We start from the raw sequence: 17,377 nt of genomic DNA, 5'->3' as shown, positions 1-17,377 counted from the left end.
CATCGAGGTCCAACGTCAAGGGCATTTCCATGTCATTTGAATTTATTTTAATCTGGCTCCTGATTGCAATTTTCTCTTTTTTCTCCTGTTTCCTCTCTCTTTCCATGAATCTGTGATTGTGTGAGAAAGCCCTGCAGAAGGGATTAAGACAGTCTGAATGGAAGACAAGTTCTTTGGCTATTACAACCCAGTGAAGCTGCTTTAAGCTTCACTAAGCCGCAACTGATAACTTTGCAGACCATTAGTGTACAGGATTGCCTTTCTAAGTACCCACCACCCTGCACACAATCAACAACGTAATGAAGAGACACACGGAACGAAAGGCCCCAGACATCATTTTAGCTCCCCCAAATCAAAATGAGATTTGTGACTTGAGACTAGAGCGACAGAGTTTATTTGATTATTTTTTACCCATTTTCGTTGGGGAAACTTTTATGGAGATTGCTTTGAATGGTGCTCTTCAGCAGAGTAGACAAGCAATGTATGCCGTGTAATTACTAAAGATCCCTACTAGGGAAGTATAGTGCAGAGAAACTTTGGTTGTCCTTAGGTCAAATGTCATATCCTACCTCTTCTTAACCATAATCTTGAACCTACTCTCTTTTCCTAATACAGCTAAGTCAAATTGTTGATTTAAACTTAATTGCTATGTTTCTCACTGCAGGTGTAAATACTATACTGCCAGATGTGCAGAAATGGCATATGCTATCAGCACTGAGGCCTACACACTGAACGTGTTCAAATGATCCTCTTTTGGTAGGACGATACTGAAATGACCCAAAATATGCTCCCTCAATCTGTCCTTTGGTGCCACAACAGTTAATTGATAGCGTCATAATAATAAGCAATAAGTCTGGAGCCGATGCAGGGGGCGAGACCCGGCTCTGGGGCCGTTAGCACGTTACTATAGCGACTAGCAAACTGCCAGTTCCATCAGCCAGTGGATCAAAGAGGAGACTCACACACACTCGTCTGAATAAGACAACGGCAGCGTTTCACAGGTCTCATGTCCCTGACGCTCTGAGCCCAAATCTACCTCATATTGGACATGTTTTTATTTTGTTGTTTTGACAGGGGGAGAGCAGATGGGAGCTGGCAAACAAAACGGGCTGGCATTTCCGTAGTCACGCTGTCGGCTTTATTTTACAGTACTGTTTGGCTTGGTATTTACCTGATGTTGAGGAAATGTGGTAAACAAAGGTCACCCTCTGTTAGCCTTTATTGAAACCTTCATTTGTAAAGGTTAGTCTTGTTGAAAGGTTTAGTTATGTAGGTTCATCTCTTTTCTTAAAGTGTCATTTCTAACTTAGACCGAGTAAATAAAGCGTAAAGGACTGTATGATAAAGAATAACAAAGCATATTCTTATATTATAATAGAGGCAGGCACAATATTGCTTTCACCTGCTCTGTAGTGTCAGATCAGAACGTATGAAGGAGAGGACATGATCTCCTCGGAAGCCGTTTTGAGATGGAGCTTTGAACTGAACAAACCTTGAGCTCCCACCCTTCCTCTTCTCCTCCCTAGGTGGTGAGGTGTCCACCCCACGGTTCACCCAGTTCTTCCGGGGCAGTCTGTCTGGGCTGACCATCCGGCCAGGGAGGATCGAGACCCAGAAAGTCATCTCCTGTCTACAGGCCTGTAAGGAAGGACTGGATATCCACTCACTGGAGAGCCTGGGCAAGGACATCAAGGTGACAGCTCTGCAGACACGCTGGTGCACACACACACACACACACACACATACAAACACATATAAACACATATAAACAGACATAAGTCTACAAACACACCTTACCCTTATAAGTCATATCTTTGTTCTACAAACAGTACTGTTAGGAGATCTGAAAAATCACCATCAATCTGATAAATATGATTATACTCTTAGGTCAAGTATTTATTTTTAAGGCGATCCATGTAGAAACGGTACAAATCGAGAGGTTCAAGACATCACAGTAAGTTAACTTCACCTCTAGTATCGATGTGCTGATTCATGTGTTCTTCTGTGTGTGCAGTTCCACTTCAACCCAGCCCAGTCGGTGCTGGTGATGGAGGGAGAGGACCTGGAGAGTGTCAACACAGCCATGGCCAAGGTCTCCTACATCAACTCACGCCAGTTCCCCACAGCAGGCCTCAGACAGCTACACATCACCACCACCGTACAGTGAGTATGGAACCCTATAGATGTGTATGTGTACACACACACACAGTAATCTGTCTCCCACACACAGACACACACTCTAATCTGTCTCCCACACACACACACACTGTAATCTGTCTCCCACACACAGACACACACTGTAATCTGTCTCCCACACACAGACACACACTGTAATCTGTCTCCCACACACATGCTCACACTCCTCAACCTCTTTTCCTTGCTCTCTCACACATAGTTTACAAGCGCAAAGACATAGGTGCTTGAGCACACAGACACACAAACATGATTCACACCAAGCACACAGAAAGACTTGTATCCCTTCACAGAATGTGTTTATCAAGCCTTCATTTGTGTATTTCACACAAACAAATACAGTAGAGGTAAAGAAATGTGGTTCTCTGGGGAAAGAGAGGGGGAAGTGTTTTGATGGTGGGAGAGTGAGAGAAAAGATAGAGAATCTACTGTGTGAAAGTGGAGTCCTTCAAAGGCATGTCCTCGGGTCAGTGTGTGGTGTGGGTGTGGAGGGTGTGTGTACATCCGAGTCTCTGCCTTTGCTCACTGTGTGTCCCCGGGTCAGTGTGTATCCGTGTTTGTGGCGCGCTCTCAAGGTTAGTGTGTACATGCGTACGTTCCAGGTTGTGTGTGGGTTTGTTGTCTGGCGCGGCCTGTGGTCTCTCTGTGTCTGATGTGCTAATCAGGAGTGTTAGAGGGGAGAGGCATGTCCCTCTCTTTACATCTCCCCTCAGTAACCACACCATTCCAACCCACCACGCCACGGCTGAGAGGGCCGCTGGGATGCCGTTGCGCCGTGGTTGCCATGGAGCTGTGGCACAGGGGCCAACATCTCGTCAGCTGATGATGAGGATATGAATGAGGGCCATGAAGGCAATCTGCTATGTCAGGGTTTCTCACGCCAGAGAGCACTCAGAGAGGGACAGTTGATCATTAGACAAATATAGCTCTGTTAAGACTGACTGGGTGATTGGGTGGCTGACTGGGTGATTGGGTGGCTGACTGGCTGGGTGGGTGGGTGACTGGCTGGCTGATTGGGTGACTGGCTGGGTTGGTGGGTGACTGGCTGGCTGGTGGGTGGCTGACTGGCTGGCTGGAGTGGGTGACTGGCTGGCTGGGATTGGGTGGGTGACTGACTGGGTGGGTGGGTGACTGGCTGGCTGGGTGGGTGGGTGACTGGCTGGGTGTGTGGGTGACTGGCTGGGTGGGTGGGTGACTGGCTGGGTGGGTGGGTGACTGGCTGGGCTGATTGGGTGGGTGACTGGCTGGGTTGGTGTGACTGGCTGGCTGGGTGGGTGGGTGGGTGGCTGACTGGCTGGGTGGGTGGGTGACTGGCTGGCTGGGTGGGTGACTGGCTGGCTGGCTGATTGGGTGGCTGACTGGCTGGGTGGGTGGGTGACTGGCTGGCTGGGTGGGTGGGTGACTGGCTGGGTGGGTGGGTGGCTGACTGGCTGGGTGGGTGTGTGACTGGCTGGGTGGGTGACTGGCTGGGTGGGTGGGGTGACTGGCTGGGTGGGTGGCTGACTGGTGGGTGGGTGACTGGCTGGGTGGGTGGGTGACTGGCTGGCTGACTGGCTGGGTGGGTGACTGACTGGCTGGGTGGGTGGGTGACTGGCTGACTGGCTGGCTGATTGGGTGGCTGACTGGCTGGGTGGGTGGGTGACTGGCTGGGTGGGCGGTTGACTGGCTGGCTGATTGGGTGGCTGGGTGGGTGGGTGACTGGCTGGGTGGGTGGGTGACTGGCTGGGTGGGTGGCTGACTGGCTGGGTGGGTGGGGTGACTGGCTGGGTGGGTGGCTGACTGGGTGGGTGGGTGGCTGACTGGCTGGGTGGGTGGGTGACTGGCTGGGTGAATGGGTGGGTGACTGGCTGGGTGGGTGGGTGGCTGACTGGCTGGCTGATTGGGTGGCTGACTGGCTGGGTGGGTGGGTGGGTGACTGGCTGGGTGGGTGGCTGACTGGCTGGGTGGGTGGGTGACTGGCTGGGTGGGTGGGTGACTGGCTGGCTGATTGGGTGGCTGACTGGCTGGGTGGGTGGGTGAATGGCTGGGTGGATGGGTTGTGGCTGGGTGGGTGACTGGCTGGGTGGGTGGGTGGGTGGGTGACTGGCTGGGTGGGTGGGTGGGTGGGTGACTGGCTGGGTGGGTGGGCGGTTGACTGGCTGGCTGATTGGGTGGCTGACTGGCTGGGTGGGTGGGTGGGTGACTGGCTGGGTGGGTGGGTGGGTGACTGGCTGGGTGGGTGGGTGGGTGACTGGCTGGGTGGGTGGCTGACTGGCTGGGTGGGTGGGTGGTTGACTGGCTGGCTGATTGGGTGGCTGACTGGCTGGGTGGGTGACTGGCTGGGTGGGTGGGTGACTGGCGGGCTCATTTTCTGTCTCTCTTTCTGTCTCCCTCTATTCCCTTATCCCCTCTGTCTTTCTCTCCCCCTCCTCTAGTCACCATTTCAAGAAAGTTATTGGATTTCAATGCTTTCAATGCTTCAATGATTTCAATGTTTTGCATGTATCTGTAACAGCTCATGTGTTTACGCCATTACCTAACAGGAGAGAGAGAGAGAAGAGAGAGAGAGACTTGTGCAGTCTTATAGGAGTAAATTAAATGTATTGGTAAACAAATGCAGGCCCAAAACAAGACAGGAAGTGAGAGTGGATGAGTGGAGAGAAAGAAATAGTGTGATATAAGGAATGAAACAGGCCCAAATAAGAACAGGGATGAGAAAGGATTGGGAGAAAAGTCAAAAAGCTGTGAATGTGTGTGTGTGTCTGTCTGTGTGTGTTTGTGTTATGTGTGTGTGTTTGTGTGTGTGTGAGTGTAGTATGTGCGTGTGCGTGCGTGCGTGCGTGTGCCCCCTGTATACGTGTCTACACCTGTTCACAGTTAAACAGTGAGGGAGGGTCGGCCAAATAGTGGACTCCTGTCACAGGAGCTGTAATGGGATTATTCCAACTCAGAACTCAGACCGCTGCCTTGTGTAGAGAGACGGCTCCTCCTACTCAGCAGAAATATGTCCCTGGCTATGTCCCAAACTGCACCCTATACTCTACATGGTGCACTACTTGTGATCAGGTCTCATAGGGAATATGTAGTCAACAGGGTGTTGTTTGGGAAGGAACCCCTTAGTAGTGTCTCTGGTCAAGTGGCATTTATTTAGTGATGTCCGGATCCCATTGTGACGCAGAGAGGACACGATTTGGCCGAGGGACACTATTTGGCATGACAGGCCCTAGTTTAGTGTGGACACACGATTGCAGGTGCACATAAACAAACATACAGTCAATAGAAATAATAAACAAATCTGTATGCAGTGTGTGCAAATGAAGCAAGGAGGTAAGGCAATAAATAGGCCAATAGTAGCGATGTAATTAACAATTTACACTGGAGTGATCGATGTGCAGATGAGGATGTGCAAGTAGAAATACTGGTGTGCATTGATCCTGGGGTATTTTGGCCCTGACTCTGCACTGGCTGGCTCTATATATCACCTGACTCTATATACACACACACACACACACACGCGCACACACACACTCACTTGCACGCACACACACACACGCACACGCGCTACACTCACTCACACACACACACACACACACACACACACACACACACACACACACGCACACGCATGCACACACACACTTCTCATACGCTGCTGCTACTCTGTTTATTATCTATCCTTTTACACTTACCTACATGTACATATTACTTCAACTCCTCGTGCCCCAGCACATTGACTTTGTTCCGGTACTCCTTGTATATAGCCACGTTATTGTTATTTTGTGTTACTATTTCCTTTTTTGATCATTTTTCTTACTTTTTAAAGAAAAGGCTCATCAGTAAGCCTTTCACAGTAAAGTCTACACCTGTTATATTCAGCGCCTTTGACAAATACATTTGATTTGATTTTGATTTGACACACACAACACACACTCTTCCTATTCCAATATATGTAAATACACAGACACACACATACACAGACACACACATCCCATTCAAAGCCAGTTTGTTAATTAGTTAAGGAGAACAATGCATCTAAGTACATGCTTTATTTAGGCCTAGACTTAGTGCAAGTAATTACCATGGGAAAGCAGTCCAATCAGTAAGTTTAGCTAGTAAAGCCAGAAGCACTGTTATCATATAAACAAATAGACTGTTTTTAATTAGCGTGGGAAAGTAAATATATGAATAAAAAAGTTAGTGAAGAGCACTTTTCACTGACCCTTGAAAAGCGTAATTTCGAGGCTTTAGGCGCCAGCGGTTGTATTAAGAGACTTCACTGCCCCCCTCAAACTGTAATGAACTTAGACGACAGCCAGCTTGTTTCCCCCAGACGGCCTGGGTGGCAGGGCAGCTCCTCGCTCTGGGTAGGATATCCTTAGAATCTAGTTCCCAGATCTAGGTTCAGTTTACCCTCCCCAAGTCGTAATCCAGTGTGGATAAGTGCAAAATTGATCTTAAATCAGTGACTAGGGGCAACTTCGTCTGAGGACTACTTAAACAGTAGTAACTGTGAAAGGTGTCAGAGAGAATGTCAAATCCAGAAACAACTCCTAGCCCCTTAGCCCTTACCCCTAGTCACAAGTGTGTATGAGGTAGGTACAGTGAATGTAGAAATATGACATTAAAATGTTTCTTTGTTTGGGGTTTTCATGTTAACCGTTGGCTGAGAAAATGTAAATTGTGTTGATGAGAAAATGTGATAATTAGAATACAAATGTGAATGTGTGTGTTAATGGAAATGGGCAGTTTCGAGCCATCTGTCTCAAAAGCACATCACTCACTTCCAAATATTCTGAAAAGCTGTAGAGTTTGTTGCCAACAGAGACCACTTGCAAAAACAATTTGATGTCCACTTTCACAGTTGCCTCTATCACAATCTGTCTTTACAGTAACTGTCTCTGATCTCTGAAATAAAAATTTAAAGTGCCAAGTCATTCATTACCAGGACCAGAAAGAGAGGCTGTGTCCTCTTGGGTGAAAGCACTCATTAATGGTGCCACACAATGCAATTTATTCTGATTCCAGTATCAAATGACAATTATGTTCCCCTAATCTCTCTTACCCTCTTGTTCCTTATCTGTAGGCCAATTATCTACAAAACTGCCCTGAACAGTCGTGACCTGAGGAAAACAAGGTGCACTTTTTGCATCATCTGTCAATACACTAATATCTATCTCTATTTTCTACTACTTTTCTCTTCTCCTCCTGGGAGCTCAGGTGTTTCGGGGAGGACATATGCATCTCCATCCCAGACATTAAGGCTTTAGTAATGGTCCTACCACCCAGCGAGCCACGGATCACCATCGCTGGCTCAGATCAACTCGTCAGGCCTGCCGCCGACCTGCGTGGAGCCATGGGCGTGGCACCCTTCAAGGAGCTGCGCATCACCAGCACTGTAACCAAGGGTGACGGTGTGCCATTCAGCGCAGGTGGATGAGGGGCCGGATACCGTGGATACATGTTGATCAGCATGATGTGATCCCAAGTAGTCAAGTTGTAAAAGTGTGTGTTTGTGCATCCATGTCTGTGTTTGATTTTGTGTGCATTTGTGTATATGTGTATAGTCTACAGGCCTGGTGTTCTGGAGGCGATGCACAACCTGGATTACTGTGATGTCCTGGTGATCGGAGAGGAGCTCAACCCGGAGCAAGAGAGTCTGGAGATTCACCACAGCTCTCTAATGGGGAAACACCTGGATGCCACAAACTCCACCTCAGGAATATCCATATATGGTACGTGTAGTTGAAGTCGGAAGTTTACATACACCTTTGCCAAATACATTTCAATTCAGTTTTTCACAATTCCTGACATTTAATCGGAGTAAAAAATCCCTTATTAGGTCAGTTAGGATCACCACTTTATTTTAAGAATGTGAAATGTCAGAATAATTAGTAGAGTGATTATTTCAGCTTTTATTTATTTCATCACATTCCCAGTGGGTCAGAAGTTCACATACACTCAATTAGTATTTGGTAGCATTGCCTTTAAATTGTTTAACTTAGGTGAAACGTTTTGGGTAGCTTTCCACAAGCTTCCCACAATAAGTTGGGTGAATTTTGGCCCATTCCTCCTCACAGAGCTGGTGTAACGGAGTCAGGTTTGTAAGCCTACTTGCTCGCACAGTTCTGCCCACAAATTTTCTATGGGATTGAGGTCAAGATATTTATATTAGTGTCTTGAGAAAAACACTGGGCCCAGTGCTGAGCCCTGGGGGACACCATCTATATTTGTTTGGGAACACCAGGAACACCCTTGGTAATAATGCCTTTTCTCCTGTCTTTTTCCCTAGGTGTGGACTCCATGGCCCATTATGAGGAGGCCCTCAGGCAGGTGCGCTACAGGAACTGGCGCCCGGCGACCCTGAGTAACAGGAGGTTCAGGCTCACCTGCTCTGAGCTCAATGGACGCTACACCAGTAATGAGTTTAACTTGGAGGTCAGGGATGAAACAGTTCTCTTTTCTACTTCACCCCCACTCACACATTCTATTCTCTCATATTTCCACCACTGCCTCTCTTCATACCTATTTTAACACCTCTCTCTCCTTTTCTCACACTCCTGAACACTCTTTCTCGCCACATTTCTGCACCGTCACTTATCACCCAGCCCCATTTACCCCTGTCTGTCTTTGTCTGCATCAGTGCCATCTCCATACTGACTGATATGTTCTTTGTCCCGCCCTCAGGTTAGCCTTGTTCACAATGCAGTACCCGTAGAGCATGTCAATCACATGGCTGTCCAATCCCAGTACATGCGGTCGGTGCATCATCCCCTGATGGTGCACTCTGTCAATTCCCACATCTCAGGTATGACACCCAGTAGTTCGCACGCACACACACACACACACACACACACACACACACACACACACACACACACACACACACACACACACACACGGTGAAGACCTGAGGGTGTGTTTGGTTGAACTGGAGGGGGATCCAGATTAGGCTAAGCCTTCAGATCATACAGACACATGCTGTCTCTGTCTCCCTCTCTCAGGGTCACACACAGGCAAACACACACACACATACACAGGACTGAGTGATCCTCCCAAGGGTAGGGAACTGGGGATCTTTGCCCTATTGTGTACAGAGAGAACCAAGTGTAGAGACACAACTCAATGGAAAGAATGTGGCAGCAGATTTGTACGGTTTTACCACAAGAACAGAAAGCCAGTCCCTCCATACTTTTTTTTATATTACATTAATAATACTAATATACACTACTTTCAATGTAATGAAACAGTCAAGTGATTTTGTAATTTCAGATGAACTTATCTTTTAAACACATTTCTCCCCCCACAGGCACCCCTCCAGCTGCCACAGTCGTGGTAGTGATCTGTATCGCCGCCCTGGTGTGTATAGTGGTGCTAGGCATCTACAGGCTCCACAGTACCCACCAGGAGAGCTCCAAGAGTGAGGAGGATGGAGCCAAGGACCCAGAGATGGACTGGGACAACTCCACCCTCACCATCACAGTCAACCCTATGGAGGTGAGAGGACATTACACAAAGGAATTCCCAGAGAAGCCATTGTCAACTAAAATCAACTCCAAGGCACTTGTGAAGATCTGAATTGTTGAGACCTATTGAATTGACTGAATATGTGTAGGGGTTGAATGATTGATTAAGCCTACTCTAGGTCTAGTGGAATGGCGAGGGGTTGATTTGTGACTGGGTTTTATTACATGTGTTTCATTACATTTATTAAGTCGAACCTGTTTTAGTATTATATTTAGGGATTGGGTTTTGTAGCAAGGAAATTATTTTGGTCATTTGATAAGTTATATTATCAATGATTTCTGATCTATAGCTTTTAAGTGTTCAGGTAGGCCTCCGCACAACAACAAACATATAAATAGGAGGGGTGCTCGACAACAATGACAGACATTCAACAAAGGCTTGCCAAGAAAAAACTGCCAAAAAGACTAATTCAAGGTGTTGGTGATTGGTGAGAAGAAGGCATTGGTCTGAAGCCGAAAAATAAAGTAAATTCAAGTGAGCACCACAATGCCTATTCCACCCATGCTTTACCCAGGTTTTCCACCCATGCTCTACCAAGGTTTTCCACCCATGCTCTACCAAGGTTTTCCACCCATGCTCTACCAATGTTTTCCAGCACACAGCTTTACCTACTACAGAAGCTATGTCAGTCTATTGTACTTCAAACAATGTGTATGCACATTGCTTAGGATTCAAACCTTCTTAAACAGTAAGTTTCTAGCTAGATAACAAAGCTCTGTCAAATTGGTTGTTGATCATTGTTAGACAGCCATTTTCAAGTTTTGCCATAGATCTTCAAGTAGATTAAAACTCTACCAAGGCCACTCAGGAACATTCACTGTCTTTTTGGTAAACAACTCCAGTGTAGATTTGGCCTTATGTTTTAGGTAATTGTTCTGTTGAAAGGTGAATTAATCTCCCAGTCTCTGGTGGAAAGCAGAGAGAACCAGGTTTTCCTCTAGGATTTTGCCTGTGCTTATCTCCATTCCACTTCTTTTTTTAATCCTGAAAAATGACCCAGTCCTTAACGATTATAAGAATACCCATAACATGATACAGCCACCACTATGCTTGAAAATATGGAGAGTGGTATTCAGTAATGTGTTGTATTGAATTTGCCCCAAACATAACACCTTGTATTCAGGACAAAAGGTGAATTGTTTTGCCACATTTTTTTGCAGTATTACTTTAGTGTAAACAGGATGCATGTTTTGGAATATTTTTATTCTGTACAGGCTTCCTTCAACTCTTACTTTCTCCTATCGCAGACATTGGATTCTGTAAATGTTTTAAAGTCACCATTTACCAATAGGAGCGAGGCATTAAAAAAAACTCCTGGCCTCTGTGGTTGAATCTGTGTTTGAAACTCACTGCTCGACTGAGGGACCTTACAGGTCATTCATTGTATTTGGGGTACAGAGAGTCATTCAAAAAATCCATGCAATTTATTAAGCACATTTTTACTCCTGAACTTATTTCGTCTTGCCATAACAAAGGGGTTGAATACTTACTGACTGAAGACATTTCAGCTTTTCATTTTTAATTCATTGTTGAATTTTTACCACTGACATTTTTTTTGACCAATCTAAATGTAATCCATTTAAAATTCCTTCTGTAACACAAATATTTGGGTGTCTGTGAAAGCGGCGGTACAGAGACTCTAAAACATGTAGGGTTATAGAAATGAGAGCGGAAATTATTCTTCACTTTCTATTACCCTAAATCTTAGGATCCATGGTGTCTAAGATTGCTCCTATGATTATTTTGTGCTATTATTTGTCATTCACCTTGAATCATGTTATTTACATTGCTGTGTGTCAGTAAACCACCATAAATAGGAGCTAAGTGCAATGCAGGTAACACTGAGGAAGATGTCAGCTTGACATCATGTCATTCACCTGTACTTCTCATCCTGAACAATGGATTCAAGTGAGCAAAAATAAATAAATCTCTCTCATTTTTGTTGAGTGCCCCAACTCTCTGCCTTGAATGAGTTATTTTGGATGTTTTTACAGACACGCCCTTATGTTACAGTATTTTTAAAGTGTCTTCTACATATTGTAAGTGTAATTCTGTGTTCCACTGTGTTCTTTCCCGTAGAACGTCGGAGAGCCTCAGACGGTGGAGGAGGAGGTAAATGATGAAGAGGAAGATGAACAGGCAGGCGACATCACGAGTGCAGAGTCTGACGACAGTGATGAAACAGAGGAAGAGGAGGACGACGAGAAGGAAGTGAAGGAGAGCAAGCTGAAGAGCAAGCTGGAATGGGATAGCTCTTCGATAACATATTAATCTTTCACGCATGCGCACATGCACATACACACACACACCTACATATACAGAATTTGCTGAAAGTCAGTCAATCAGTTGTGAAAACAGCTACCCATTAAGTTTGCCACTCTCCAATGTTTTATGTCCAATGTTGCTCTCTTCTGGTCAAAATAAGGCATTACACACAAAATGTTTTATTGTTTTCTGACTGACCAGTGGAGCTTATTTTCTCATATTTTGGTGTAACTAATAGTTCCTATTTAAAACCACCATTGACAACACAATAGGTAGGGCCAATTGAAAATTCAGTTGCACAAGCACATTTCCACCTTATATCCAATGGCTCGTTCATCTGTGTTTCATTATTTCTGGGTTTGGACACGAAACATTGGACAGCACATTTTCCTCTTATCTTCCTCAATTGCTGTTGAGTTACTAATACAGAAAGATCGTTGAATGCATTCATTGTAAATACCTTCTTTTGCATTAATACAAAATTATGCATTTCTTTGGATTTTGAGATTGTATTTCATTCATTTGAAATTTTGGAAATATATTTGAGGTCTTCTGAAAAACGGACTTACAAATTATCATTAGCATATTTAATTTATTTCAGGTATTTTAAGAGCCAATGTATTTACAAAACTAATTTTGAACATTTTTGATAGTCTCCTTTTTCTTTCTGTCTGCCTGGTTCATGTTCTTGGACATATGAAACCAAGAGAAGTTACTGTATGTTTTTATAAATCCCTCGTGAATATAGCAAGTAGTGTAGCTGAACTATCATTCACCTTGGGCTTGGTTCAATCCATGGCGTTGAAGACCTGCGCTTCAACACGCAACAGATGTAAAGGCAATGTTCGCAGAGATTGCATTCATGGTAAACGCTGCATAGGATGGCTCAATTACCTTTACCAATCGCATTATAGCGCAGATCTTCAGCGCTACGGATGGAATCGAGCCCCTTGTCTCCCACCTACCTCTCTTCAAACTGTATGTTTAAACTTGCTTGCATCAGAGGCAGGGCATTTTGAGTAGTTGAGTTTCTCCTAACCACAGATCTAGGATCAGCTTACCCTCCTTCACCTAACTTTAACCGTTAGAAAGGAAAATGCAAAACTGATCTTAGATCAGCACTCATGGTCATGCCTCTATCTGTATTTGCCGTTGACTTGTGTCCATCTACTTCTTCGGCTGAGATGAGGGCCTGAGAATAGACACTTAACGGGATAGTTAACCCCATAATAAAGTTCGTCTGTTGTTTTTATACATCAAAAGTGGTATTAAGTCCATAAGTTGTGTAAATGTTTCATGCCATGTGTTGTTTAAAATGTATGGGTCTGACAGCTCATTTTGGGGTGAACTATCCCTTTAGTCACCACCTGAGGGCAACATCATACAAAATCCCTATTTTCGGTTTGACAGGTTGGCATTTTTATCCTGGGCAGAGACAATTTATCACATTCTCTTTGGCTGTCTTTACACAGGCAGCCCATTTTGGGGGACACAACCAAATTCACATAGAAATATGAGTTATGGAGCTGTCACTCATTGAAAGCAAGTCTAAGAAGCGGTAGTTCAGTTCTATGTGCACTTTTTCTATGCTTCCCGTTCTTAAGTTTTGTTTTTGCATCTTTTACTTTTGGTTTTGTACACCAGCTTCAAACAGCTGAAAATACGATATGTTTGGTTATGGAAAATACATTTCAAAGCGGTTTAGATGGTAAAATTATTCTCTTCACAATGAAATTTGGCAAATTTTTGAAACCAGGAAATGGAGCAATTTCTGCACATGGCACCTTTCAACACTTGTGGAATTTCTGTGTTAAATCATTGTATATATATTGATTGGTATTTTGACCAATCAGATCAGCTCTGAAAAATATCTGATATGAAAAGATATGATTGGTCAAATGACCAATTAGTGGAAAACCTCAAAATGGGCTGCCTCAAAGGGCTGAATTGTCTTCTTCACCTTGTCTCCTTTCCCTCACATGTCACCTGTCTCCTTTCCTTCACATGTCCATCAAAAACACCGGTAAGGTGAAAGCAAACTGATGGGTGCCATTGCCTACCCAGGAAAGGAGACAAAGAGAGGAATCCACTTCTGACTATTGAGATACCCTCTCATGTTGTTGTTGTTCTATGATAAACCACCTCTGTCAGGAGTGCCACTGTAAGAAACCAGAAACTATTGATCCTCACGCTCATTCTCTGGTGGCCTGTAACAGGGCTGCTGTAGCTGAATCTAGCCAACTCCTTTCTGACCCCTTGATTTTCCCAGAATGCCACTCTAAACTCTGCATCCGTTCCATGTTTATGTCTGTAGCCGTGGTTAGAACTCTTCCCCGTCGGCCTTAATGCCTGTGGTTGTGATGTCATCATCGTGAGACGAGCCTTTCCCATTGCCTTGTTTCACCCCATCTTTACACCAAGTGTGTCATAGAGGAGTAAAAATAAACTTTTGCATATAAACTGTGTCAAAACAGTTAAAGACAGTTATTTTATATATATGTTTCATTTATTTTTGTTTTCGTAAAGGTTTTTTTTCCCTTCTCTTTGGTGGTCACAGCAGCACTTTCTGTACATTGACCAATAAAGACTTGTTTTAGAATCTACAGTATATGTGTCTTCTCTCTATATGTGAGAACAATAATGTGTGATGTCCTGTCTGGCTGCCTCATAACCTAGTATGCCTAGAATTGTATAAGGAATTTGATAGGCTAAATTTTACAGTACGACTCTGCTCCAATTTGACTGGGGATTGTGACCTACAGGTACAAATTAGAATTGTGCAATAGCAGACCATAAGAGAGTTACAAACGTTGATTTTTTGTGTTAGCAATTAGACATTGTTCTTAGGGGGGGCTAGTTACCCCTTAGTACCTTAATGTTGGTGCTAGCAAGCAAGCTAGGTTGAGCTAGGTATCAACAGCCAATTCAATAGAGTTTGGAAAATAGTGTGCTTCAATAAAAATGCGATCTTGCGGAGTATTTTACATACAGTTCAGTTTTCTCCAAAGTTGGTACCGCTCTGTTCACGTCCCTCGCCCATGAACACATCGCCCACTGGTCCTTCGCTCCTTCATTCAAAAATAAAGAATGGGCTTCTGTTGTTTCACCCGTTGCACCACTCGCTGTGCCCGGTCTAAGGCACTGCATCTCAGTGCAAGAAGGGTCACTACAGTCCCTGGTTCGAATCCAGACTGTATCACATCCGGCCGTGATTGGGAGTCCCATAGGGCGGCGCACAATTGGCACAGCGTCGTCCGGGTTTGGCTGGGGTAGGCTGCCATTGTAAATAAGAATTTGTTCTTAACTGACTTGCATAGTTAAATAAAGGTTCAATTTTAAGTTAAAAATACCAAAAAAATTATACTGTATGTGGATCTTGTTTGAAGCTGTAGGCTTTTTCATTAAAAACAGCCTACATAAATAGATGGGCTGCATTTCAATTTCAGCTCAGATTGCCAGCATCTTGTGCATCAACAACTCGCAAGGAGAACATTTTTGTCCATGCTATAGTCTCTCACCTACACTGCCCATCATGTGCCAAAGGCCTCCACAGAATATTCCCTCTCCTCTGTGGCCACTTCACATGTGACCTGAGCACCATTGAGAGGGATTGCTACTGTGAGGATGCGCGGTCACACGGCCAATGCCCTGAGTGCCACAAACTGTTTCCCAACAAACCCTCTTCAGAGTGGGACTTCCCGAGCAACCCACTGGTAGGACATGTCCTCCAGCACCTGACAGAGCAGAATGATATGGCTGTGAGACAGAGTCAACCAGGGGGGAGGAGGTCCCTTGTGGTTTGTGCCACATGGGCAGGCGAGCAGTGAAATTCTGCCAGACCTGCGAGCTCAATTACTGCTAGATATTCCTGAAGAACCCTCAGACCCGGGGCCCATACTGTTCTCATGTGTTATTGGCGCCCATTATGGAGCCACTGTTTCGGTGACGGAACAGGAGATTGCGAGGTGTGTGTTCATTTTAAAAATATACATTTTTCACAGCTCAGCACCGATAGCCTTGGCGACGACACCGCAGAGGTTAAAAACAAGGTGACTGGACTGAGAATTACATAATCTCACCTGCTCCAATGTTCTCTTTTCTATGCATGTCTTTCAATGAATCTGTCATAGAAAGATTTTTCATTTTCATATACAGTATGGCACAATAAAAAGACATGCATTTCAAAAGTTGTTTATACAGAGAAATACAGGTGAGTACAGTAGTGCATCATCATTCCTGTCCATATCATTATAGTCATAACAGTTGAGAAAGCATTCGGCCTAAACTAGCAAGCACAATGAGGCAGACGGAAGTTTTACAACAATAAACAGCCAAAAAAAGGAATGATGAGATCTCAGCCTCATAGATGATGCTTTGTAAATAATTACATTACAGCTTCTCGGTTGTTTTCATTGTGGCGGGAGCCGCAGCCTAATCGCATCATTACTGATAATGTTAATTAGAAACTCCAAAACCTTGGCCAGACAGCAAATGTTAACAGTCAATTACTGTATCCCCTTGATGGTCGTTGAGGTTAATTGCATTTGTATTAGTGGGCTGTTAAAGCCCAATGATGAGGCCCAACCAGTGTTATTATGAAGCATGCTGCCTGCATGGACAATGGCTTTGTCCTTGTCTTCCATTTCTAACTAATAACTCATCTCTCAGCCTCACCAATGTAAACGACCATAGACGAGAGATACATCTAAAGTCATTGTAGTAACAGAGATGAAGTCGACCCAAGAGCATACAGTGGGGCAAAAAAAGTATTTAGTCAGCCACCAATTGTGCAAGTTCTCCCACTTAAAAAGACGAGAAGGGCCTGTAGTTTTCATCATAGGTACACTTCAACTATGACAGAGAAAATGAGAAGAAAAAAAATCCAGAAAATCACATTGTAGGATTTGTAATTCCTTTAATATAATCTCAATACTTTGTTAGATACTCTTTGTTGGCAATGACAGAGGTCAAATGTTTTCTGTAAGTCTTCACAAGGTTTTCACACACTGTTGCTGGTATTTTGCCCCATTCCTGCATGCAGATCCCCTCTAGAGCAGTGATGTTTGGGGGCTGTTGCTGGGCAACACAGACTTTCAACTCCCTCCAAAGATTTTCTATGGGGTTGAGATCTGGAGACTGGCTAGGCCACTCCAGGACCTTGAAATGCTTCTTACGAAGCCACTCCTTCGTTGCCCGGGCAGTGTGTTTGGGATCATTGTCATGCTGAAAGACCCAGCCACGTTTCATCTTCAATGCCCTTGCTGATGGAAGGAGGTTTTCACTCAAAATCTCACGATACATGGCCCCATTCATTCTTTCCTTTACACAGATCAGTCGTCCTGGTCCCTTTGCAGAAAAACAGCCCCAAAGCATGATGTTTCCACCCCCATGCTTCACAGTAGGTATGGTGTTCTTT

General features: G+C 44.7%; 1 protein-coding gene across 1 annotated transcript in view; it reads left to right on the top strand.

Annotated features, from left to right (window-relative positions):
- The window catches only part of LOC135558539 (calsyntenin-2-like), a 284,886-nt gene extending 270,320 nt beyond the window's left edge, over positions 1-14,566 (top strand). The window contains exons 10-17 of the mRNA XM_064992412.1: positions 1,527-1,693; positions 2,015-2,163; positions 7,390-7,601; positions 7,737-7,904; positions 8,462-8,607; positions 8,857-8,977; positions 9,479-9,666; positions 11,776-14,566. Of these exons, the coding sequence (XP_064848484.1) occupies positions 1,527-1,693; positions 2,015-2,163; positions 7,390-7,601; positions 7,737-7,904; positions 8,462-8,607; positions 8,857-8,977; positions 9,479-9,666; positions 11,776-11,967 (1,343 nt within the window). The 3' untranslated portion in view covers positions 11,968-14,566. The remainder of the gene's footprint in view (positions 1-1,526; positions 1,694-2,014; positions 2,164-7,389; positions 7,602-7,736; positions 7,905-8,461; positions 8,608-8,856; positions 8,978-9,478; positions 9,667-11,775) is intronic.
- The last annotated feature ends 2,811 nt before the right edge of the window (positions 14,567-17,377 follow it).

This window comes from Oncorhynchus masou, chromosome 17, assembly GCF_036934945.1.
Source record: "Oncorhynchus masou masou isolate Uvic2021 chromosome 17, UVic_Omas_1.1, whole genome shotgun sequence".
Classification (NCBI taxonomy): Eukaryota; Metazoa; Chordata; class Actinopteri; order Salmoniformes; family Salmonidae; genus Oncorhynchus; species Oncorhynchus masou.
Note: the sequence above shows the minus strand (reverse complement) of the source record. Positions and strands in the feature narration are given on the sequence as shown.